Genomic DNA, 23,702 nt, shown 5'->3' on the forward strand with positions numbered 1-23,702 from the left:
GTTCAGGATCATTCAGAATGCCTGCCCCAACTCTCAGTAATGCCACTAAAACTACTCCTTAAAATCACCGCTAGTGCCGGTCACAGAATTCCAGCATCAGTTGAGTTGGAGAAGACCTCTGAGATCATCAAATCCAATCTATGACCGAACACCACCAAATCAGCTATAGCACAATACTAAGTGCCACATCTTTTCTTAAACATCTCCAGGAATGCTGTTGCCATCACCTCCCTGGGAGGCCCATTCCGGTATTTAATCACCCTGAAGAAATTCCTCCTGATGTCCAACCTAAACCTCCTCTGGCACAGCTTGAGGCTAATTCCTCTTGTCACGTCACTCGTTAATCGGGACAAGAGGCCGATCCCCACCTGGCTACACCCTCCTTTCAGATGGAGAGCGATAAGGAGCATCCTTTTCTCCAGGATCAACAACCCCAGCTCCCTCAGCCGCTCCTCACTGGTGCTCCAGACCCCTCACCAGCTTTGCTGCCCTTCTCTGGACTCGCTCCAGCACCCCAGTGTCCTTCCTAGATAAGGCCCCAGAACTGAACACAGATTCGAGGTGCGGCCTGACGGGTGCCGAGTACAGGGGACCGGACGATTCCATCCAGAAACACCCCGAAGGCTGAGCGCTGCCACCATGCAGGCTGCCGAGCGCCGCTGCTGCGCGGAAGGGCTGCGGGGCGGGCGCAGCGCGGGGGCGGAGCGGAGCGGAGCGGAGCGGGGAAGCCTCACGGACAGGGCGGAGCGGGGGCCGTGTCGTAGCGGCCCCGCCGGGCCGGGAGGCGATCGCCATGGAAACGCCGGCCCCGCCCCTGCCCCCCCGGGTGCCGCCGGGAGCGCGGCCGGAGCTGCCGGGTCCCTCCTCCCCGGGCAGCGCCAGGTAGAGCGCGGGGCGGGGGCCGCCGGGGCCGGGCGGGCGGAGCCGCGAGGGGCGGCGGGCGGAGCGCAGGCCGGGCTCGTTCCGCTGCCCCGCCGCAGCTCGGCCCGGATCCCACCCGGCGCCGGTGCCCCCAGCCATCCGCTCTCGGACCCCCGGCAGCGCCTCCCGGGAGCGAAGCGGGGCCGGGCTCTCCTCGGCCCGCCAGGGTGGGGCTTGTTCGTCGTCCCCGATCCTGGCGGAGAGGCCCGTACGTGTTGCCATGGCCGAGGGGGCCGCGGCGGCCCCGGCGTGCTTCAACGAGGATGATTTTTACTGCCCGGTGTGCCAGGAGGTGTTCAAAACGCCCGTGAGGACCGCCAACTGCCAGCACGTGTGGGTATCCCGACCCCCCGCCCCTTCCCAAGCCTTTTCCTCGATTCCTCCTGCTCTCCGCCTTGTGCTCCTCGGCTCCCCCCGCTCCCGGCGCACGGACCCTCGGCCTGGAGACGCTGGCGGTGAGGATGCGAGCCCGGTGCTGCTCCAGCCTCCCCTCGCCTCTTTCTTTTGTAGCCGACGAGGACCGGTGGCTTAGGAGGAGCCCCCCCACCTCCCCGGGTGCCTGCTCGGCGGTGGGGGAGTTGTGCTGTGCTGTCTGAGCTGACTCGCGGTTTTTAACTTCATGGTTTTCCCCGTTCCTTTTCGAACAAGGACGGTAGTGTGAGTTGTTCTCTCTTTTCAGTTCATCTATTCAGCATTTTTTTTTCCAGAGGGACGTTTGATTACAACGTGCTACTTTGTAGAAAAGCAAAATAGCTTTGGCAGCTGGTGCGTAAGGAAGGAGGGCTGCAAAAGCTGGTGACCTGAGGTCTCTGGAAACGCGTGCTGAATGAAGCTTTGCAGTGGTTTTTGGCTCCGCTTAAGGACAATAAACAGGAGTTACGCTGATAAGATTGTCTAAAATCACGTGCTTGCTGCACCATTTAATATCTCATTAGTGATCAATCTGGTATGCAGCTCGGTAATGCCAGTCAATAAATAAGAAGAGTTTTATCTAGAGTGCATTGCCAAGCTCCCCTGATTTCCATATACTTCGTCGTAAGCACCATTGTTTCTTTTAAATGTCAAACTTGTATTTGGTAAACTATTACTCTTTTTTTTTTCCTGACAATCGTCCAGCTCTCTTCAAGGACAAAGTATCCAACTCTGTATATTTTGCTAACCTGTGTTTGTGGTAACTTTTCAATTTAGGTTTTGCAGGAAGTGCTTCTTGACAGCTATAAGGGAAAGTGGAACACATTGTCCTCTCTGCCGGGGGAGCGTGACTAAAAAAGAAAGAACGTATCCCAAAAGGGCTCTAGATGTTGAAAACAGTATGAAGAAAGCTTCTGGGGGCTGTAGATGCTGTGAGAAGCAGGTAGAGTAAAACTTTAAAAAAAGTTGAATAAATTGTTTGTGGTTTTGTCCAGACACGCCTTTACTATGTGTCATTCTCATCTTGGAGCTGAAGAGCCTATAGCAATTTGAACTTAGCTTTGTGTGGCTTGTGCAAATACTGGGCATGCAGTGCCTGCTAGCTGTAGCCAACAGGTGTAAACTGAAAGAGCATCTTGACTTGTCAATAAAGGCATTTTAAGTGGAGTGCCAATTTTTTCCCTGAAAAGATGGAAAAAATGGATATAGCTATAAAACTGGCAAAAGGAAAGTTAAGGAGCTGAACATGAAAATTGCAGATATATGGAAAACCTCAGAAACTCTCAGTATGGAAATGCAACTGCTTTGAGCTGCTATGAAATTTAATTTAAAACTGAAATATGTGAGTTGATTAGTTGCAGTGCCCACATGATCAATCATATGTAATTTCCTCCTTCCCCATCAGTCCTTTTACATTCCTTTCATTTCCTTTCTAAAGGGATCATTATTTTTGGAACCCTGGGTGAAATCTTGACCCTCACTGAAACCAAGAGTTATGTGTCTTTTGATATAAACAGATGCAGGATTGCTGCCATACTTTTTGTTTATAACAAAATGCATCAAGTCCAGGTAGTCTTTATGTTGGTTTCGTTTCACTTGGGACTTCTGCCAATGTGAAGATCAGCACTAATGGAACCCTCAGCTGCTTGCATTGTTCCACATGATTCATTGGGGTGAAAAGTGGGGAAAAAGAAACTGATAGCAAGTTGGTAAACTGGACAGAAGAACCAAACAGAATAATTTTAATGGAATTTAGGCACAGGCATGTGAGATACGATCTTGTTCAGCCTCTAGACCTGTGAGCACCTTCTGGCAGTGCTGTTGGACCTGAAATTCAGGGGCATGTCCAACACAGCTGTCTTCTGGCAAATGTAAGCAACTCATTCTCTTAATTTGAATTAAGGGTCAATAGGCAGCCTTAAGTTGGTGATCATTCACCTATTTGTTTCCCTCCCCTGCCAATGAGTAAACGAACACACCTAATGCAAAAAGAAAATGTTCCTTGCATGAAGTAACAGGAGGCCAGAGAAGACTGAAGGAGCAGTGGTGCTTATGCCATCCTCAGAGCCACTCTCTGTTCTAGCTCATCACCTATTGATCCTTGATCTGGGAGGTGTAGTTCCATTGACTTTGTTTCAGTTAAATGGTGTTTTCTTGCATCTTTTATCCCTGAGAGAGCTCTCAGATGTCCAGCAGTTTGAGTGGCAATGTTCTCCAGTCTCACAGAGTGACACTGGCTCTGAGGAGAGAGGAAGTGGAGATGTCCTGTTGGTGAAGAAAGTGTTCATGCTCAGAAGGGAGACACAAGTTCTGGTTTCTGCTGCACATGAGGTCTAAATAATTCCTGCATGTATTGTTTTCTGTTGGCAGAATTATCTCTTCCTTCTATCTACCCCTGGATTGTTCAGTATGATTTCAGTAATTTGGGATTTTATTTTCAGGTTAGATTTTCATGGATGAGACAGCATTATAAAACGTGTAAGAAGTATCAGGATGAATATGGTGTTTCTTCAATTATGCCAAACTTACAGATTTCCCAAGACGCAACAGGGAACAGGTAATCAAGGTGTTCTATGTGTAACAGTGCAGCTTCTTTCCCCACCCCCTCCCCACATTGAGAGTGTTTTTTTCCAGGGCATTTCTTCTTTTTGCATTAATTATTATCCATATTTTATGCTTCAGAATAGGAGTTTTTCCAGGTCTTTTTCTCTACTCTTAGCAGACAGAAGAAAACTTTTCTGCATGAAGGCTTTGAAATGTCTTCTAGAGACTCTCCTGAGAAGTATTTAATATTTGTAGTTTGCTTTCCTTGCCTTGACAGCATTTGAGCAGTTTACTTTGTAACATATTTAATAATATTTACCTCTGGAGAACTTCCTGTCTATTTTTATTCCCCCTCCCCTTTCCTAAGTTTGTTTAAGTGGGTATCCTGTTTCAAAACATTGCTGTGCAAGCTTTTGCTTTCTGATTGAATTTATTTTGAACAGATTTCTTAGGAAATATATAAGGAATTCCAGTGTGTTACCCGCCATAAAATCAAATGACACTTGCCATTTGTTTTCAGGCAGTAAAGCTAACCTTTTTTTCATATGTTCTCACTGATGGTAGGGGTTGGGAATTTTTGGTTATTTTTGAAAATCTTTTTATATGTGTATTTTTTTTTTGCCATTGATTTTCTATTTTTAGCAGTCTAAACTTCTCTGTGCTTGGTTTTCAACCCATCAGTCTATTGAAAGTTGAAGCTGTTACTGGAATTAGCTGCAGCAATGTTTCACTGAAGTTATTCTGATATCACTATTTATGCAGTTTGCTACATATAATACCTGTGATTGTAATATCATAGAAGTATAAAAAAATTTACCGTTACTGTATTTGTGACTGTAAATATTCATGTTCTTAGCATGTCTGTACAGTTTCTTCTGGCTTAGCTAGAGGTGCATATACAGTCAAATTTACTTTCTAAAATGTTCTTCTGCTTTACCCTTCCTTTAGGAAAAAAGTTTGTTTTGTGCTCAGCATAGGAAAACTTATCTTGTTGTAGTTGAAAGCTGCAAATTATTTGTGTGAATACGTGGCAGTTAAAGGCCTTTTACCCCTTCCTAAGTCAAAAAACTTCGAAATTGTTACCTGTCTCACATTCATATAGTTCATAATGATTTCATAATACTTGGCTGTCACCTGCATTGCCAATCTTGTTGACTAAATGTTTGTTGTATTATATATCATTTTCCTGTGAAGTTGTGTAGCATACCACCAAGCATCACCATGGTAATTAAATTATCCAGAGAGGTCCCAGTTGGTTGGAAATTAGCAAATGTAATGCCCATCTACGAGAAGGGTCAGAAGGGTAATCCAGGGAACTATAGACCTGTCAGACTGACCTTGGTATGGTGGGGAAGGTCATGGAGCAGATCATCCTGAGTGTCATCACATGGCATGTGCAGGGCTACCCAGGAATCAGACCTAGCCAACATGAGTTTACAAAAGTCAGGTGCTGGTTGACCAACCTCATCTCCTTCTGTGACAAAGTGACCTGCATAGTAGATGGGGGAGCGACTGTGGATGCTGTCTATCTAGACTTCAGGAACACATTTGACCCCATCACACCGTAGTCTTCTAGGAAAGCTGGCAGCTTATGGCTTGGACAGGTGTGCTCTGGGTGAAAAAAACTGTCTGCATGGCCAAGCCCAGAGGGAGGTGGTGAATGCAGTTACATCCCGTTGGCCTCTGGTTACCAGTGGTGCTCCCCAGGGTTCAGTTTGGGGCCACTCCTGTTTAATACCTTTATTGATGATTTGGATGAGGGCATTGAGTGCTCCCTCAGTGAGTTTGCAGATGACAGCAAGGTGGGTGGGAGTGTTGGTCTGCTGGAGGGCAGGAAGGCTCTGCATGGGGATCTGGACAGGCTGGATCAATGGGCTGAGGCCAGTGGTGTGAGGTTCAACAAGGCCAAATGCCAAGTCCTGCACCTGGGTCACAACAACCCCAGGCAGTGCCACAGGCTGGAACCAGTGGCATCCTGGCCTCCATCAGAAATTGTGTGGCCAGCAGGATAAGGGCAGTGATTGTCCCCTGGTACTCAGCACCAGTCAGGCCACGCCTCGGATCCTATGTTCAGTTCTGGGCCCCTGAATCCAGGAAGAACATGGAGGTGCTGGAGTGAGTTCAGAGAAGGGCAATGGAGCACAAGTCCTGTGGTGAGTGGCTGAGGCCAGCTGGGGTTGTTTATCCTGGAGAAAAGGAGGCTCAGGGAAGACTTCATTGCTGCAGTTACCTGAAAGGTGGTTGTAGTGAGGTGAGGGTGAGTTTCTTCTGCCATGTCTTGAAGTGAAAGAATGAGGTGAAATGGCCTCACCATTTAAGTTGCACATGGGGAGGTTCAGATTAGATAGTATAAATTTTTTTTACTGAAAGTGTGGTCAGGCATTGGGATAAATTGCCCAAGGTGGTGATTGAATCACTGTCTCTGGAGATGTTCAAGAGGTGTCTGGATGTGGCACTTGGGGATATGATTTAGGGGTGATTATGGTGGTGCTGGGTTGATAGTTGAACAGATAATCTTGGAAGGTTTCTTTCAGCCTTGATGATTCTGTGTTCAGTTCTGGGAATACCTTGATCCAAAGGAAAAGTTGTGAGGGTTAGGATGTGTACCATTGTATGTTGCCTTGACATTCATGGGACTTAATGTATATTCCCTTCCATCTCTGTTACTGTTAAACTTTTAAAATGTTGATAGTTGAGTAAAATAATCTCAAGTTTATTTTTTTTCTTTCATTTAAAGTAGCAGGAGTGATGCTATACCTGATACTGGCGAGATGGCAAATAATCAAATACTTCAAGGAGAAACAAGGTAGGTTGCTCACTTGTCTATAGTTGTTATTAAAATAGATTCTGATAGTTGCAGTGAAAACTTCTGCTAATGCAAAAACCAAAACACAAAAAACCCACACAAAAGCACCAGGAGCTGTATTTATAGAATCCTGTAGTTTCTTGTACACTAGTATCTGTTAGAATTTGGGTATTTTAGTACTTTCCTGAAGGATTTGAAAGGTGTTACAAGAAAGCAAAACCCAGGTGTAGCTGCAGTGGGAACAAAAGAAGCCCAAGTCTCAGAAGAGTGCATTTAGGCATGCTAATTTACAATTAGTAAATTCAAAATTGCAAGGTGGTAGTAGCACTGGGACACCTTTAGATCTGCTAATATGTCAGTGGGGGTGTGGGGGGTTTTTTGTTGCTAATCAAAGCAAGGGAAAACAATGATAGCTTCATTCATATGCTTTCTTAACACTTCTTCTGAAACTCTCTTTTCTGTTTAATGCTCTTGTATTTCTGTTTACAGTGGACACCCAACCTTCAAATGCCCCCTGTGTCAGGAGGCCAATTTTACCAGACAGCGTTTGCTGGATCACTGTAATAATAGACATCTTTATCAGATCGTTCCTGTGGTAAGTAGAGCTGCTTATGTGTCTTTCTTAAGCTACTTTCATTGTAATTATGTGGACAATTTTAACTGTGCAGTCGCTACTCTATATCTGTAACAATCACTGTGGTTTGAGAAAGGCAGACAATACACTTCACGTAGTGCATTTAAATTGAGGAGTGACTTTGATGTGAAAACGTTTCATGTCCAGCCTGCTGATTCTAAGATATTTCTGAGTTAGTTGTCTCACTTATCTTGGTGTGAAACAGGCTCAGTTTTTGAGCCTGATGCTTAACTCTTGTTTATTTGGTAGTTCAGGATTATAGAATCCCATTTGTAACGTAGCTAATGTTTCATGTGAAACATACAGTTACTTTAAAAGTAATCCAAGGTAACCAAAGGGTCTGAAAAAGAAAAATCTGTTTGGTTTTCTATTATTTTCATCTGTATACAGAGTGTTATTTTTCCTTTTGGCCTAATTGATCATCTCAATTTTATGAAAACCCAAACAGTAAGTAGGATGCAGTAGGCACTTTTTTTTCAAAATTAACTCAGGCAGATATGATAGAAATCGACCAAGTTGAAATGTAGTTTTTGAATGTTACACAATTGAGGAAAAGCACACTTAGCAGCATGATTTGATGTTAATGTCTTACTGTATTTTGATAGTGGATGAGTAATAGACTAGTTATTCCAGTAGAACATGTCTTTAATGCATTCTGTATTGCCAATAACTTTTTTTTTCATTCTGTCTCTTCTCTTCCCCCTCCAAATTCAGATCTGTCCTATTTGTGTATCTCTTCCTTGGGCAGATACTAACCAGGTTACTAGAAATCTTGTTAGCCATCTAAATCTAAGACACCGGTTTGACTATGGAGAATTTGTGGTAAGCTTTTTCTTCTTTGATATGTGGAGGAATAAATGGTAACTTTTTTCCTAAAAATCAAAATGCCAAATAAAAATTTTGTACCTAACATGTGCTCTGGACATGCTGTGTTCCTGTTCTTTATGGAACTCAGAAGCAGACCTGTTTGTTTGTTATCAATATGAAGTGCTACTGGGAATAGGTGTTGTCAGTAGTCAAACTGCTCCAAGCTGATGAGTTAAGCCTTTGGCTTAGTGTTCTCAACCTGAAGTATTTATTGCTTTTATTCTGTTTATTAGAACAGTTTATTACTGCTGTTTCTGGGGGAAATAAAATAGATGCTACTCTTTTTTATGGCCATTATTGACCTTTTAATGCAGAAATTGTGAAGTTATATACTCAGGACTTAATGTGCAGCTTGACTAGCTGGTATTGCTGCTACAGCTGCTGTTCCTGTATGTTGTGAGAGAGACTGAAAAAGAGATGTGTCACTTAATCAGTGTTTAGGTTGCCTCTTTTCAGGCTCTCTTTGAGTAAATGACCTTAAGTAGATGGAGAACTACATAAACAGACGTAGTCGGTAGCTGATTCGTAAATCAAGCCAACCATTTGGGTTCTGCATGTGGGATCAGAGAGCTGGAGAGTTTGTGGCTTTTTCTACAGTTTGACAGTCTTTGGGGTGTGCAACAGGTATAGTATTTGAGTCACAGGCAGCCTCACTGGGTCAGGATGGCAAAGATTATGTATCTTGTCCTTTGAGCTGAGTGAGCTGTGATAAAGGCCTGAAGAGCTAGGGTTTGATAGGGGGGATTGGGCTCTTCACTATGAGTGCATGTATGATGACCTAAAACTGGTGATAGGAATTCTGATTTGGGGAAACTGCCAGAATAGCACTTACAAGATTCATCACTCTGGCATATTAAGAACTTGGAGGATATTCCTGCAAAAAGTAGACTTTTTGTGTTTTGTGTTTGCTTTCCCATTTGAGGCAATGTATTCTCAACAATCTATGATTACTGTTGTCTGGGGATGCCATTTTATTTTTATTAATGGAAGATGTTGTGTCTGGTTAGAAGCCCTGTTAAAAGGATTGTGTGACACAGTCAGCTTTCCTGAGCTGGCTGTTCTGTAATGCAGTTGAGCCAGGGAGAGAAGATGGACCCTTCTGCTTAATGAGCCTTGTCCCACTCTAGTGATTCTTCTCCTGTCTCATATGTCTCTCAGTACTTGGTTCAAGAAAAAGATTCTGTGCAATATAAACAATGATCTAGTAGCATAGAGTCTTTGTCTAGGTGCCATTTCCTATGTAATAACATAGCAGATTAATGATTAAACTAATGACTATGCTACATGTTGAGTATTTGTCCATTTTGATGATGTTTTCATTTTGTTTAGAATCTTCAGCTTGATGAAGAAGCCCAATACCAAAATGCAGTTCAAGAATCCTGTCATGTGAACTTTTAAAGTAGAGCCCCCTTCATCTTCGTACTGATTATCTGAAAGAAAAATTACTTTATTCTGTTGGTGATCCAAAGGGTATATTAATAAAAATGTTTTTCAGTACCCACTTTTTGGGCTAAGCTTCTTTTCCCACTCATAAGGACTTCTGATAAATGATTTTGCTGAAACTCAGGCTTGACATCTTGACTGGGTTCTGCCCCTATGGAAGTAGGGACATTTTTGGAACTTCTCACTCTTGTCTTGATTTTCTCTAACTTTTACTACTCTGTTAACTACATGTTCATATGATTAATGTAGGATGTTTTAATTCACCAAAACCTACTTTGAAAGTATCTTTAGAAAGACATGCAGTGATGCTCTGTTGCACTGTTGGGTTTCTTCAAGTTCAGCTGTCTTCTAAGGTATCTTATGAGATGATAATTTATTTTTTTTCTCTTCCTGCCAAGGACAGGCATTTGTCCTGCCGAGGACTAATTTTATTTTGATATTGTGATTTGTTTTTTACTATTGCTATGTGACTGAAAATAACAACAGCTTAAAATATTAAAAAATTCTTTTCTACTGATCAACAATGCAGAGCAGAGCTTTTTTTCACCTTTCATTGAGAAAGAATGATGCCATTGCCTAGGAATAACTAAATCTATTTTTTCCTCTTTGGGAATAACTAAAATAGGATGCTTGCTTACTAATGTGATGAGGCATATTATCTATACTCCTAAGGAAGATTACATATTTTCTGAGCAATTCAAGATGACATGCAAAAGGTTCACTTTATTGGCCTATGCCTGTGACCAGGTCTTGCTGGAGCTTTTTAAGAACTTCTAGTTTTGCATTTGGAATTGAAGTTTTGGTCTGTCCTGTCTTTCATGGAAGGCTGTGTAGCTAAATAACTAAACCGGCTTCACACCTACAAAAACCTTTTATTTTTGTAAAGCCGTTTAAAATTTGTACATCTCCTGCACCCAAAGGCTTCAAAAAACCGTTGAGAAGAAAAGAACTTACTCTAAAATAGTGACCAACATCCTTTAAGAGTTCCTGTTCTAGATTTCCACCTTCCCAGCAAGAACCTTGTTAAAATTGGAGAAAATACAAATAATGGAATTTTGCATTTAGATGGAAAATCCATTTGTAAAAACTTTAAGATCCTTTATATTATATTAAAAGGGACAAGGGGAAAGAAGGCTGCACAGCATACATTTTGGTGTTTATTAAATAGAGAGTGTTCTGAACATACACCTGTTAGGACTAACTGCATTCTGTGTTTCCATCACCCATTGTCAAGCTATTGTTATTAATGAGCATTGCATATGTGGTGGAAAACATCCCCAGTAATTTGTTTTAGTCTAGATGGTGCTTTATGTGTCATAATATCAGTTGTGCTGCCAAAGTACAGTCTGCTTCTTGTGCCCTGCCTCCCTGTTCCTCTCCAAACAGAGGTTTTGATTATTCTTTAAATGCTGAGATATTTCATATTCCAAAACTGGTAAGGTTGAAATGCCTCATTTTACAATATAATGTGTTTCAGAACTGAAAGTTCTAATTTATTGAGTGTTGGAACTAACCCACTATACATTTTAACTTGCCTTTTCTATTCTAATTTTGAGTGTAAAACGTTACTAAAGGCATTGCTGGCTAAAATTCAGAGAAAGTTGTTTATTTCAGAAATAGCTGTCTATTTCAAAAACTTTGTTTGAAGCTTATATACTTTTTTATAACTACATTTTTTGCATTTTGTTACTGTCTCACTACAGTATTTTGACAGCAGACCACACTTGGAACTTGTATTCCAATTTCCAGTTTGCCCTCATACACGTCTGTGTATTCTCACTTGTCTGTCATCTCTAGTGCTTGTGTGACCACATTGATTTGGAGTGGTTCACTGAGCCAACAGAAAAAAATGTAGATTTTTACATTTGCTCAGCAAAGCCAACTATTAAATAGTGCCCTTATACAGAAAAGAATGTCAAGGTACCGGATGATGAAGTTTTACCTTTTTAAAATAAAACCACATACTATGGTGATTTATTACTGCATACATTTCCTATGGAGTTTAACAGTTAGATGTAAGTCTAGTGAACTTTTTTAGATTCAACAAAATGTTTATATGATCTGGCAATAAATGCCTACAGCCAATACAGATTCTGAATGCCTCATGGACGCTGGAACTAGTTATTTCTACTACTTGAATATATCTTGGGAATTACGAGTGAGATGACATCTGTTTTAAAACTCTGGGAAACAATGTTTTCTATAGCAATAAATAGTTGTCACTTGATGCATAGTTCTGAGCATTTTAGTAATGTTTAAATGTTGAGAGACTTGAGTACACATTTTAAAGCAACAAGTGTGTATTAATGCAATACAAAAAACCCTTTCAAAATGTTTATCCTCTTTATTTAAAATCTGTATTGGCGGGTGCTGCCTTGCTTAAGATTTTGTACTTTTAATATTAAGAGATTGCATCCAGTACATTCACTAGGTAAACGTTTAATGAAAATTAAATTATTTGAATATGTTGCTGCTGGTCATGATCTTTCTCACTGAAACTCAGACATGCTCAAAAAGCTGTGTATTTGTGATGGGTGATGCCCAAAACATGAAATTTTTACTAGAAGATTGCTTCTTAACAATGTTTTCATGTTCATGTTGCATTATGTATAGTTTCAATATGTTATGTTTGAATTGTACCTTCTGGGTTTTTTCCTATTAAAGTATTTTATTTTCTATTTGTCTTTTTGTTGCATAATAAAGATGATCAGTTCCCTTGGTGCTACTTCTTCCTTTTCAGATGCTTTCTAAAACTTAAATATATGATCAGTGTATGTCTTCACACTTTGAGTTATTCAAACAGTGTGTGTGCTGCTGGAATGATGAGATGTGACTGGTGATGCATCTGTGAGCTGAGACAAGACACCTTAAATCATACCTTGGGTATTTCCAGCAAGCAGAAAAGATTATGGGTTGGCCCAAATCTGGTTTGTGCATATTTTCCTGTTTCCATGTTTGTTTGTTGCTGTTCCATGTAATGTAAATAGAGAAATAACATTCTAAAAGGAGACAGAAAGAGGTATTGGGGTCATGAACAAACCTTGTTATTTAAAGGTTTTCTGAGAAGATTTAATGCTTTTCTGAAGAAAGAATTACCAGTAAATTTGGGCTGCTTACAAGTTTTAACCAGCAAAATGGCAGCTAGATGATTTCTCCTTCTGCCCTTTGTTGTTGTGCTGAAAAAAACTGGTTATTGCTTGTGCTTTTGCATTCTAAGGACACACAAATACAGTAATAAAATTGACTTAATGTGTTCATTTAAATGACAGAAATTAACAAAACTATGTAAATTTCCTTTTTATTAATTTATTCTTTCCCCATATAATCTAATTTTCTGATCTCTAAGTAAACCTCTGTATCTCCTGAATCTCTTAATTAGCCCTTTGTTAGAGATTTCATTTGATTTGATTTTATTACAGCAATTCATATTTCACTACTTAGAGAGAATGCATGTGATGTGTTTAATTTTCATGGGCAGTATCTTGGTTATAGGATACTTGAGCTCTGTAAAACTGCCCTTGTTTCTATAGCCTTAAGCCAGGGCCTTGTTCCCAGGGAGAGAGGGGGATCTTTGTGCATCCTGGTTATCTTCTGACAGATAGTTGGGACAGGTAGTTGGGACTAGAAGGCTTTCTATGTTTGGGAAGCATTTCTGGGTCCCTCTCTTTTAGATTTGACTTTTGAGTCTGGTGAGATTTGAATGAGTGTCTTTGTGACTCTGCTATAAAAGAGTGAATGGTGTATTCTTTTATATCCTTTGTTTTATGCAGAAACAGACACGTGAACTCATGAACACTGTTAGGGGATGGGACAGTGGTAAAGTGCACATTTGTGAAATGACTACTTAACCTGGCATCCTTTAAGCCTCCTTTGTTGCAAGACAGAAGAGCCACAAGAATGTCTGATGAAGACATCTTCAGGTTTCTTTTAGAATTGGAGAAACAAGCAATAAAAGGGCACAAAAACTTCATAGTGTGTTTTCCATACAGAGTACATTTGCTCCAGAAATCATGTTCTTTTGTTGCCTGTTGTGGCTGGTGTCTGTAATGAGGCATTTCAATAATGTTAAAACTTCTACGTCCCAGGGAATTGCCAGACTTACTAGGGTCAAACATGGTTTTGTTGGTTTTTTTTTTTTCTCGTGAGTAGAGTAGGTCTGTACTGTTTCTTATATTTCTTAAACTTTAGGTCTGCTTTGGGAAGGACCAGTTTTCACCTCTTAATTTTCCAGCTCTAACCAGCCTTATTTTATCTGTAACATTTTTGTGGACATGATCAGGAAAGAGGAAAAGAAAAGAATTTTACGTTTATTGCCTCACCACAACTTACATTGTTAGGAAATTGAGGGCAAGGAGGGAGGGAGGAGCCATCACTGCCGAATGCATTCTGTGAAGTAGCATTTAATTATATTTCAAATCTGTGCCTTAAAGTACTCTGTATATATTTAGAGGCATTCCTCAGCTCTGTAAAGCTGTAGGTTATTTCCCAGGGCTTAGAGACAGAATACTGTTTTTATGAAATTGCTTAATCTTACGAGGATGTGTAGTCACTGAGAAAAGTGCTTCTCACTATTACTTTACATTCTTTTCCTCCTGTTGTGTTTTTCTCACTCATTTTTTCACTGAATGGCTTGGGTTAGAATGAACTTAAAGATAATCTCATTCCAACCCCCTGCCAAAAGCAGGGACACCTTCCACTGGACCAGGTTGCTCAAAGCCCCATCCAGCCTGGCCTTGAACACTTCCAGAGCTGGGGCACCCACAGCTTTTTTAGGTAACCTCTTCCAGTGTCTCACCACCTGGTTTCCTCTATGTGCATTTCCCTACAGCAGTTCTCATAAATATACACTACCCATTTCCCTCCCACTCCCTTTTCTCTCTTCTAAAGTAGTCATCAATTAAATTGCTATGATTATATTACTTGGCTACTAATTATTGTTTCATCTTCTGTATGTTTTATAAAATCCTCTGGCTGTGCCCTTAATATGGGGCTGGTGTGGGCCACAGGGGTAAATACAGTAACTAAGAAGCTTAGCACCAATAATTTATGGAGTTCTCCAGGCATGTTTACTTCTATGGCTGGAGGAGTTTATGTTTCTCAGAATGTGTTTGCACTTGGGAAGAATGGGAAAGTCTTAGCAGATAGATTTTGTTGCGTTTTAACACATTTTAAGGCGTTTCCTTTGTTGATTTCTGTAGGGGGAGGATCTGGTTTAGGATTGGAGAGATTAGGATCAGGTTGAAAATCAAAAACTTTTCACAAAGCCCAGTTCTTTGATGGTAATAGCACCCTTTTTTGCCCAGAAATCCTTGTGTTAGGTTCTCTGGTTTTGCCGGTATGGACTGAAGAGTGTGGGATGTTTTTTTCTCCAGGGTAAGTGCTGTGGCCCTACTGCCATAGAAGGTGAGATTCATGTGCCACCTTAGTTGTGAGACTGATCAAACTTGAGTAGTTTGTTGTTTTTTTGTTTTGTTTTTTTTTTTTTTTTTTTGTCTTTCATAATTCAAACCACCAGAGGGCACTGAGTATTTTTGGGTACTCTCTAAATAAGTATTTGAGGGTGATAATTCAATAAGTAGTTGTACTCCAAAACACTATTAGATAGGGAATTTCTCTCCTGATGCTTCATAAAATGCAATTAATTTTTTATGGCTTTTGGTGGGGGGGGGGTTAAGAGACTGGCTGGGGTCATTCCATTCTACAGAAAGAATACTTTCAACTTGCTTTGAAATCTTAAAATTATAGGTTTACGTATGTTGTTTTATCATGTGTGGCAAGTACGCAGCGTTGCCCCCTGGCCTCCAGTCTGGAAGAATGGAGCGCTCCCCTGTTCACCAGCGAGCATTAAACGTGACACGTTCTCGCAAGACCCCTCCTTGCCCAAGGGCGTTCTGCAGAGTCCTCTCGAGCCCGGGCGCTGTAGTGCAGGCAGGAGGCACACGGGGGCAGCTGGGGACTGATGCATTCTGTGACAGTGACAGTGACAAGGGGCTAGTGCTCAGGCCTGCCTTTGTGAGACTGCACACTTATCATCGCCCTCGCTGATCCCATCGCCGCGCTGCTGTGAGGTCTGCCGGGTGCCCCGTCCGGGTGTGCTGCCTTATCCCTTCTTAGCGCTCCCAATAGTCTGGGGCTGGGACAGCCCTCTGGTACGAAGGGAGGAATTGTAGCAGCTAAGGCTTATGTTGCCTCATGTGAGAAAGAATGAAGTGTCCCTGCAGCGTGTTTCTGCAGTGGCACGACAGTGGCCAGCCACAGCCCCTTGAGTGGCTGCTGAGCAGCGACAGTTCGTTTCACACGGTGATCTGATTCATATTTAGCGTGAAATGTGTTTGTGTAAAAACATGTCAGACATGATTCAGCACCCTGGGAGAGGGAGGGAGCTGTAATCCTGTAGTTATTGAATAGTTTTTTAATTTATGAAATACTGTTTTCTTACACATACAAAAAATGATGGTTTAAGTAAGTCTAAAGTGGCAGTGGGCAGGAAGGTGTGCAATGTTAAACCCAAGTTTCTGCCATTTGCTTTTTAATTTACCTGTAGCTAAGCAGTGCGAGGAAGCTGAAGGTCTGCTTCATTTTCTTGATAAACTCTTAATGAAAGCAAACCTGCCTTGTTTGCTCCTCTGCAAGCAGTTGGAACACTTGTATTTGATATCTGGTGTAATTTTCACTTTTTTTCATTACATCCCACATGACACTTGCTAGGTTTGTAAACACTGGAGCTTCCTAACTTGAAATATTTAGGTGTTGAACTTGTAGCATTCTGGATTTGATCAAGGGTCTGTTATCTTGCAGGTTTATCTGACAACTCTTATCTTCATTGCTGCTTTTTGCCTCATCAGCCAAGGAGATAACACTGCCATAGTGTCTCTGTTTGGGAGGTTAACCTAAGAAGTGAACCCAATTTGTGCAAGATAACGCAGGAAGCTTGAGACAGGGCAAGGGACAATCCACTATCTTAGAGTAATAGACCATCTAAGCATCCTCCTGTTCTTTTCACATTTGAACTATAAGTACTGCTGTGAGTGGGACATGTGTTCTGCAAACCAGCACTTTTCATGTTATGTAATGAATCCATATCACTTGAAGCTGACACAGAAACTTGCCATCAGACAGGTATCCACCCAAATGTCAACGAGCAGTCGTGAATCACCATTGTTTGCTGAGTAGTATACAGATGGCAAAATTACCAAAGCATGTCTGCTGCCTTACAGAAGATTAATGAAACTATTCATATATGAAACTACCTACCAGAAATTCTAAAAAATCACTATATGCATGGAGCTAATTTTACATGGGTTTATGGTTCTCGGTAGTTAGCAGAAATTGTGTTTTGCAATTAAGTTCCTTTGGCTTTTAAAAGAGCATTCTTTCTCTCCTCCACTCATTTTCCCCAATGTCTCTGCCTCCATTACTGTCTCTTCCCAGATTATTACAAAGTTTAGTAGCTTTACAAAGAGGAGTAAAACAGGTGATGCCTCCCATCTGCATTGGATGATGCCTGATGAATGTTCCTTCTTCTGCAGCAAGGCAGGGGAAAAGCACTGCAGTATCTTTATTGCTGTGTTGTAGAAGAGCCCACCTACAATAGTGCCACTAGGAAAGCAAGATGCCATGAGGCCTGTCCCAGGGAACATGCAGTCTGCTTTGGGATGCTCTCCATTGCTCTGGTGCTTGCAAAGTAAGCTCAGCAGGAGATCCAGGCAGTCACTTGCAATAGATCAGCAGCAAGCTCCACAGCAAGTTCTGATGTCTTTAATTTTCCTTGTTTCTCCTAGCAGCATGAGAGCATCAGAGTCTGTGGGGAAAGAAATGTAATTGAGTGGCAAAAGCTCAGATTTTGCAGGTGTCTCTTATAGTTACTCAGGGCTCATTAGATATCTTAGCACTCGTAAAAGTTGTGAAACATGTTGGAGGCAAAGAATTGCAAGAAAGGAAAAAGCAATCGACCAGTTAAAGACCTGTTCATTCTCCTTTGCATTTAATGTTTTTATTTTTCTTCAAACTCAGAGCTTGCAAGCAGGATACTGGTGGTCTACCTGCAGATCAAAATGTTAGTGGAAATAGCATTCTTGAATTCCACAGATCCCTGACTGTGTCAAGAAAGGACATGCATTATTTTGGCTGTCATATGCTAAGGAAACTTCTCAGCCTGACCATTCACAAGACTCTCAGGCATCTCAATCTGCAGCTTGTAAACTGAGCTACCTTGACCTCAACATATATGCCCTGGTAGCTGTGGAACAAAGACTTAATCTGAGACTGCCATTCTTTTTGTTCTTCTGAAAATGCACACTGTCTATTCAAGTAAGTTGCACTACTCTTTATTAATTAATCTGAAGTAATACTCAGTTATTTCTTATTGTGGACCTCAGTCTTGGCGGTGTGATATGGTTGTATTCATCTGGTAAGAAAAATGCAAGTTCTCTAGGAAAACCCTGAAGAAAAATAAGGGGTAGGTATATTGCCTGAACACAGACAATAAGTCAGTAATAAGGCAAGATGTTTGTCATTGTAGAGAACATGCTCACAAAAGCAGATAAGATCTGTTGAAAAGATCTTCCATGGTTAGACAGAAAATTGCTTCCTGAAGACTGCCCCTATATGAATTACTTTCATCTCAACATAAAATAGGCTCAAAACCCTATTTTAGCTACTTATTGGGTGACACAGAATTTTCTGCCAAGAGCTTCTATCTTAAAGGTCCTGATGTTCTGCAATTAATAGGGAATTTATTTTACCATTGCATCCTGTTTTATTTTACCAGATGACCAGTTGAGGTGTCAAAACTCTGAGTTAATTTAATGAAACAGCAATGTGTGTTACCATATAACTTTCGTGCCTTCTCTCTTTGGTGTCACTATATGCCAATTCTCACACCTGCTCATATTTTCTTTAGGTAACTCACTTTTTAGCCAGTCCTGAAAGCAGCAATGGTCATGACATGGAGGTTCATATAACCCTTCATCCCTCTACCTACTATTGACAAGAATTTGGTGCAAGCTCCTAGTAGTGGTTGATACATCTTAGAATTGGGGATGGGGAACAGAGAGCAATTGTAGTGATTATTTCCATTAAAAGGGGAGCAGAAAAGCAGAGTGTTAGGCTTTCTTCCAAAATCAAGTAGTAAGACCAAAACTGTGCTATTTCTGTTGAGTTCACCCTCTACGGAAAGCCCTCGTATGCTACTATAATCAAGAAACAATGGATACAGTTTTTCTGTTTTGATCAGTTTTGACCAGTTTTGAAAAGATACAACAATGAAGAAAAGACAATGAAGAAAACCTTATTGTTCAACTGGTGGGAACTTGACCCTTAAGAGAAACAATGTATTTGGTCAATTGATGGGAACATAACCTGTGAAAGAAGAGCAATATACAATAGAGCTGTTGTTAGCATGGAGGTGGTATCATGAGCTGTTGTGGCCTCATCTCATACTCTGGCCAAGTGTGAGATGATGTCGTAACTGGAAAAATTCCACTCCAAGAGGAGGAGATATGAGGTGTGGTTCTGGGGTGGACAGGCTGAAGAGGACAAGATGCATGCATTTTGATCCAGGGGACTTCCTGAAGGTTCAGTGCCTGCCTGCCCCTCTCACCTGAGCACCATGCTCCATCTCCTTCTCCTGCTCAGTGGCTTTCCAAAAAATCCAGGGGTTGGTATGTATTATTTGGTATCGCGTGTAATAAAAAAAAAAAAAAAAAAAAAAAAATCTGCTTTGCAATCTGAGTTGGGTTTCAGGGGTTTTTGTGCATGGGCATCCTCCAGAACCTGTAACATTAATGGCAATGAGGATGCCCAGAGAACAAAAAGTGATGTAAAGAAAGGACAGGGCTTGGGCAGTGGGGCAAGTGGTTGCACCAAGAAAGTGAAATGCATAGCTGTACTGAGAGATACTGTTCCATGTTGTGTACAGTCTATGGGAGGTCAAGACTTAGTCTGAGTACCCAGCTGTGTGTGGGAACTTAGTATGTGTTTTTCTCTGTCCAAAGTAATCACTGTCATACACATGTGGTTGCATGGTGTATTGTAAACATAGTTCAAGTACATTTCAGATTCCACTTGGAAGAACTCTTAGTCCTTTGCATTTGTGGCTCCACCAGTGGAGAATCTGGGGTGGACATTGGAACTCTGGAGCACACTGTGGGACAAGCTAGGAATTTGTACAATATGGACCCCAAGCCATGGGAGGCTAAAGATGCCACGGGAGTGTTGAAATATTGGAGAAAGTTTGTGCAAATCTCCTCAAAAATGCTCTAAAGAGTGGCTTTTTCATGCTGGATGCATGGCTGAATGTCTGTTATTTGCACACAAAGTTGCAGTTGGAAAGAATACAGAGCTTGAAAAACAGACAAAAAAGACAAGGACATACAACAGCTGAGGGCCAATATAATGTTGCAAAGGCAAGTGTTTGTAGCTGCTGCTGCTGCACTGCAATCTGAGATCTCAGTAATCTAGGCCTGTAAGTAAGGTTAAGCTTTAAATTATAAGTTAGTTTAAATGCTGTTAAGCGTGATTCTTCTGTTAAATGGTTACAGTTGAGGTATAACTTAAGTTATAAGTTAAGTTAATCATAAGTTGTGTTGTTCCTTTGCTAAATTTTTAAGTTTAAAATAAGTTAAAGTACTATTAAGTGATATTAAGCTTTTAAGCCATATTCCTTTTTATCCTTGCTTCACTGTCCTTTTGTCTCACACACACACACACACACAGAGCATTTCTTGTTCAATTCTGTTTTGATTGGCTTTTATTTGGCTTTGTTGTTGCTTGTTTTAACTTGGGGTGCCTTAACTGTTCTGTAAGTAGTAGAGTGAATCTTGTCAATAAACCTTGTCATGCTGTCACTTAATATTAAATCTAGTTTTTGCTGATACCCTTGCTGATGATTCTTTAAGCAATCTCTAACTCTTGTTCATAACCTTGGATGCTGGAGATCGAAAGAAATTCTTGGTGCTAAGCCCAAATTTCTTTTAAAGAGAATGCATTTAAAACTTATGCACAGGATACTAATTTGCTAGCCATGGCTACTCAGGGTTGTAGTATTAAATACCCCACAGAAAATGCATAACCAGGGTCTGAATGTGTGTGTATACCTTGGGAGATTATATACAGTGAATGAAGGGAGAAGGAATGCAAGCGGTGGTTTTTACTGGGGACACTGACACGCTGATGCGAAATCCCCACTTGTTACCATGAGAAATAGACTGATTAAGACTGCTCCCTCAACATATAAAATGCAATAAAGATCCTTTTGATTAATGAAACAGGAAATCCTCTGGATGAGATAATTGAAAAAAAGCAGCAGCTAGGTAATCTTGGGGAATGGAACCCCTGGGGAAGTGCTGGGAATAGAAAAAAACCCACTGACTGGGCTTTTGACACCACGTGGTGGCCACAGGCCAGAATTAAGATTCCAGGAAGAGATGCAGAAATCCGAGCAACTATTCATGATTTGTTCCAAGCAAGTGTTTCTTATATTTTGCTTTCAACCCTGCCTTGGTAGCAAGTGGATTTGTAGTGTTAAATTCTGTATACACACAGAATAAGAGCAACCTTACAAGTTGCTATTTTTTATGTGTTTTTCCAATCAAAGTGTATCATGTAACTTGTTTCAGTCATTTGGAGTGGAGGTTTCATTATATGAATCTTAAAGTATGTGCTGCAAGTTCTGAAGTATGACAGAAAAGAAAGTGAGTTTTTTTGCAATAGTGCTGGAGAACTACACTGAGCAGAACCTGCAGAGTACAGGCTGGTCCATGCTATTGTTTAGGAAGGGTTGGCAGTGAGCTATCCACAGCTGCCCTCATGCTCTGGTGTGAACAGACCTAGCTGGGTTCCTTCAGAGGAGAGCTGGAGAGCAAGGTAGGTAGGTGACCTCTACCTGGGAAATTGTCAAGGAGTTAAGCACAATGTGAACCTGTCCGCTGAGGTCCTGGAGTGATGTAGTTCATCTGCTGAAAGATATGACGTCATATCTGGGGTATTGCAGGATACAGAGCTGAACACCCAGCTCCTACAGCAGTTTTCTGGAGTTGTTAGTGCTTCTAATGCATATCACCAAGTTTCACATGGTCTGAAAAGTATCACTTCTGCTGTTTCCATAGCCTTGATCATTAGCCTATCCACAAGGACAATTAGAGCAGCACAAGAAAATTAAAAAATATTTGCCATAGCTTGATCTATCATTTTAGTAATATTACTTTACTTATAATTATCACTTTAAGTCATTTTCATATTTTTCTATTTTTATTATTTGTAATATTATACTGAAGTGCCTTCACTATTGATTTAAAACAAAACTCGGTTCATATTTCTCACCATTGTTGAATAAAACTGTTGTTCTGGAAGTTATCTTTCCTCTCCTTCACAGTGTATGCCAATGTTGAAACAACACTCCCTATTGTCCTTACTGACTGTCCTTTGGTTATCATTGTGGGATGGTTTTGGCGCATATGGGCTGGATGCCTTTGGATAAAACTAAAATCCTCCTGATTAAAAGCCTCTTTGTGTAGAGGAAGGATGAGAAAAGAAGAGACATTTTCAGATGTATATAGTTTGGTTTTAAAGTTTATTTTACCTTTGTTTCAGTGGAGTTATTCTATAGTTGCACTGTTTTAAACGATAGGAAAACTAACATCCACCCACTTTAGGCATTAGGAACACCACTCCTTCTACTCATGTGCTCCCCAGTGGAACTATTGGGTCAATTTTCTTTTGGATTGTGCCCTCCCTATCCATTCAAGTTTTACTTTTGAGATGCAAAGGTAGAGCATCAAGCCCCATGGAACCTGGTCCTACGGCTGCTGAGGTGATAGCAGGCAGAAGCAAAGCAGGTTACTATTATCATTCCAGGGGAACAGCACTGGTGCTGAGTACCTGCTAAACAGTTCTGCGGTGGGAGTAACAGGTGGGAGTAGGAGAAGGGGTGGGGAGGTGACTTTTCTTCTGTTTATGTTTTAACAGGGTACCTCAGACTTATACTCCCCTTGGAAAAGACATCTAGGGTGACTCTGGCTAAAGCAGCCAGACTTTATGATGCCTCAGCACTGCTGTGGCTCAGAACACATTCACAATGTGGCTGATCCATGTCCCTCTCACTGTCCATGAGCTGCAACATTTATGTAACAGCACCCCTGCACCTGTGGCCTGTCTGGCTACTGGATTCTGGCAACAACTGTGCCGCCTCAGGAAATACCCTGCTTTACCCTCAGAGGAGCTGTGGACTTCAGGCATCTTGAATGCAGATAGTTGTACCGCCTTTAAATTTATTAGCACAAGAAATAGCCCTATAACTTGGTGGGTCTACGCCACCATTGTATTAAAATACTTCATGCCATAATAATTCAACCACAGCACAGCTAACCTTGAGTTTCAGTACATGTATGCAATTCCCACAAGGTATTGTCTTAATCTGCGGGGTCTGAGCCTAGGCCGGAGTGCCAATGGCAAGTAAATTTCCTTGTCAGTTAAGAAAACTAACCCTCTTATTTCCAAATATAATAACTTCAGTATGGATCCAATGAAACCAAACTCACCACTGTCATACTGAGAGCATACATGCTTTTACTCCTGGCTACAGAGATACAGCTAAATTCTAGAACACTACCAAGACAATCACTGCCTCTTTGTTGGCTCCTGGGGTTGCAAGTGCACAAGCCCTCATGAGCTTGGATGGAGTTAGTTGCTGGTTAGCAAAGTTTAGCAATACTACCAGCACAGCTATATCTGATTTCTTAATTATTGTAGACAGCATTAAACATGCTACACTACAAAATCGAGCAGCAATTGATTTTTAACTTTTAACACATGAGCATTGTGTTGTATAAACTTAAGTGACCATTCTAACTCTGTCCATGCACAACTACAGGAATTATAGACACTTACTCAACAACTTGCAGAACACACCAGTTGGAATCCATTTGCTGGAGGGACATGGGTTTGGAATTGGCTGAAGAAGGGATTAGTATTACTTTGTGCCTTAAGTATTGGGTTTCTATGTATTATTTGTTGTATTCCTAGTTTAGTATCATTGAACTGATCTTCAATAAATAGCATGTTGCATTGTACTGTTGT

At 41.2% G+C, this 23,702-nt stretch overlaps 1 protein-coding gene across 3 annotated transcripts; it reads left to right on the forward strand.

Moving 5' to 3' along the window:
• Window positions 1-698: 698 nt before the first annotated feature.
• RNF138 (ring finger protein 138) lies at window positions 699-12,351 on the forward strand. Of its 3 annotated transcripts, XM_071418806.1 has the most exons (8): window positions 699-1,254; window positions 1,432-1,578; window positions 2,110-2,275; window positions 3,774-3,889; window positions 6,614-6,682; window positions 7,172-7,277; window positions 8,031-8,138; window positions 9,513-12,351. In XM_071418806.1, exons 2-8 carry the CDS (start codon window positions 1,541-1,543, stop codon window positions 9,579-9,581), a joined length of 672 nt encoding a protein of 223 aa, XP_071274907.1. In that variant the 5' UTR covers window positions 699-1,254; window positions 1,432-1,540; the 3' UTR covers window positions 9,582-12,351. The 3 variants fall into 3 exon arrangements, with proteins under 3 accessions (XP_071274907.1, XP_071274897.1, XP_071274890.1); XM_071418796.1 differs by lacking the exon at window positions 1,432-1,578 and having other exon boundaries at window positions 6,617-6,682; XM_071418789.1 differs by lacking the exon at window positions 1,432-1,578 and having other exon boundaries at window positions 700-1,254.
• The last annotated feature ends 11,351 nt before the right edge of the window (window positions 12,352-23,702 follow it).

The sequence above is a fragment of the Agelaius tricolor genome, unplaced genomic scaffold (assembly GCF_023055355.1).
Source record: "Agelaius tricolor isolate 1412-34295 unplaced genomic scaffold, bAgeTri1.0.p SCAF_2, whole genome shotgun sequence".
Lineage (NCBI taxonomy): Eukaryota > Metazoa > Chordata > Aves > Passeriformes > Icteridae > Agelaius > Agelaius tricolor.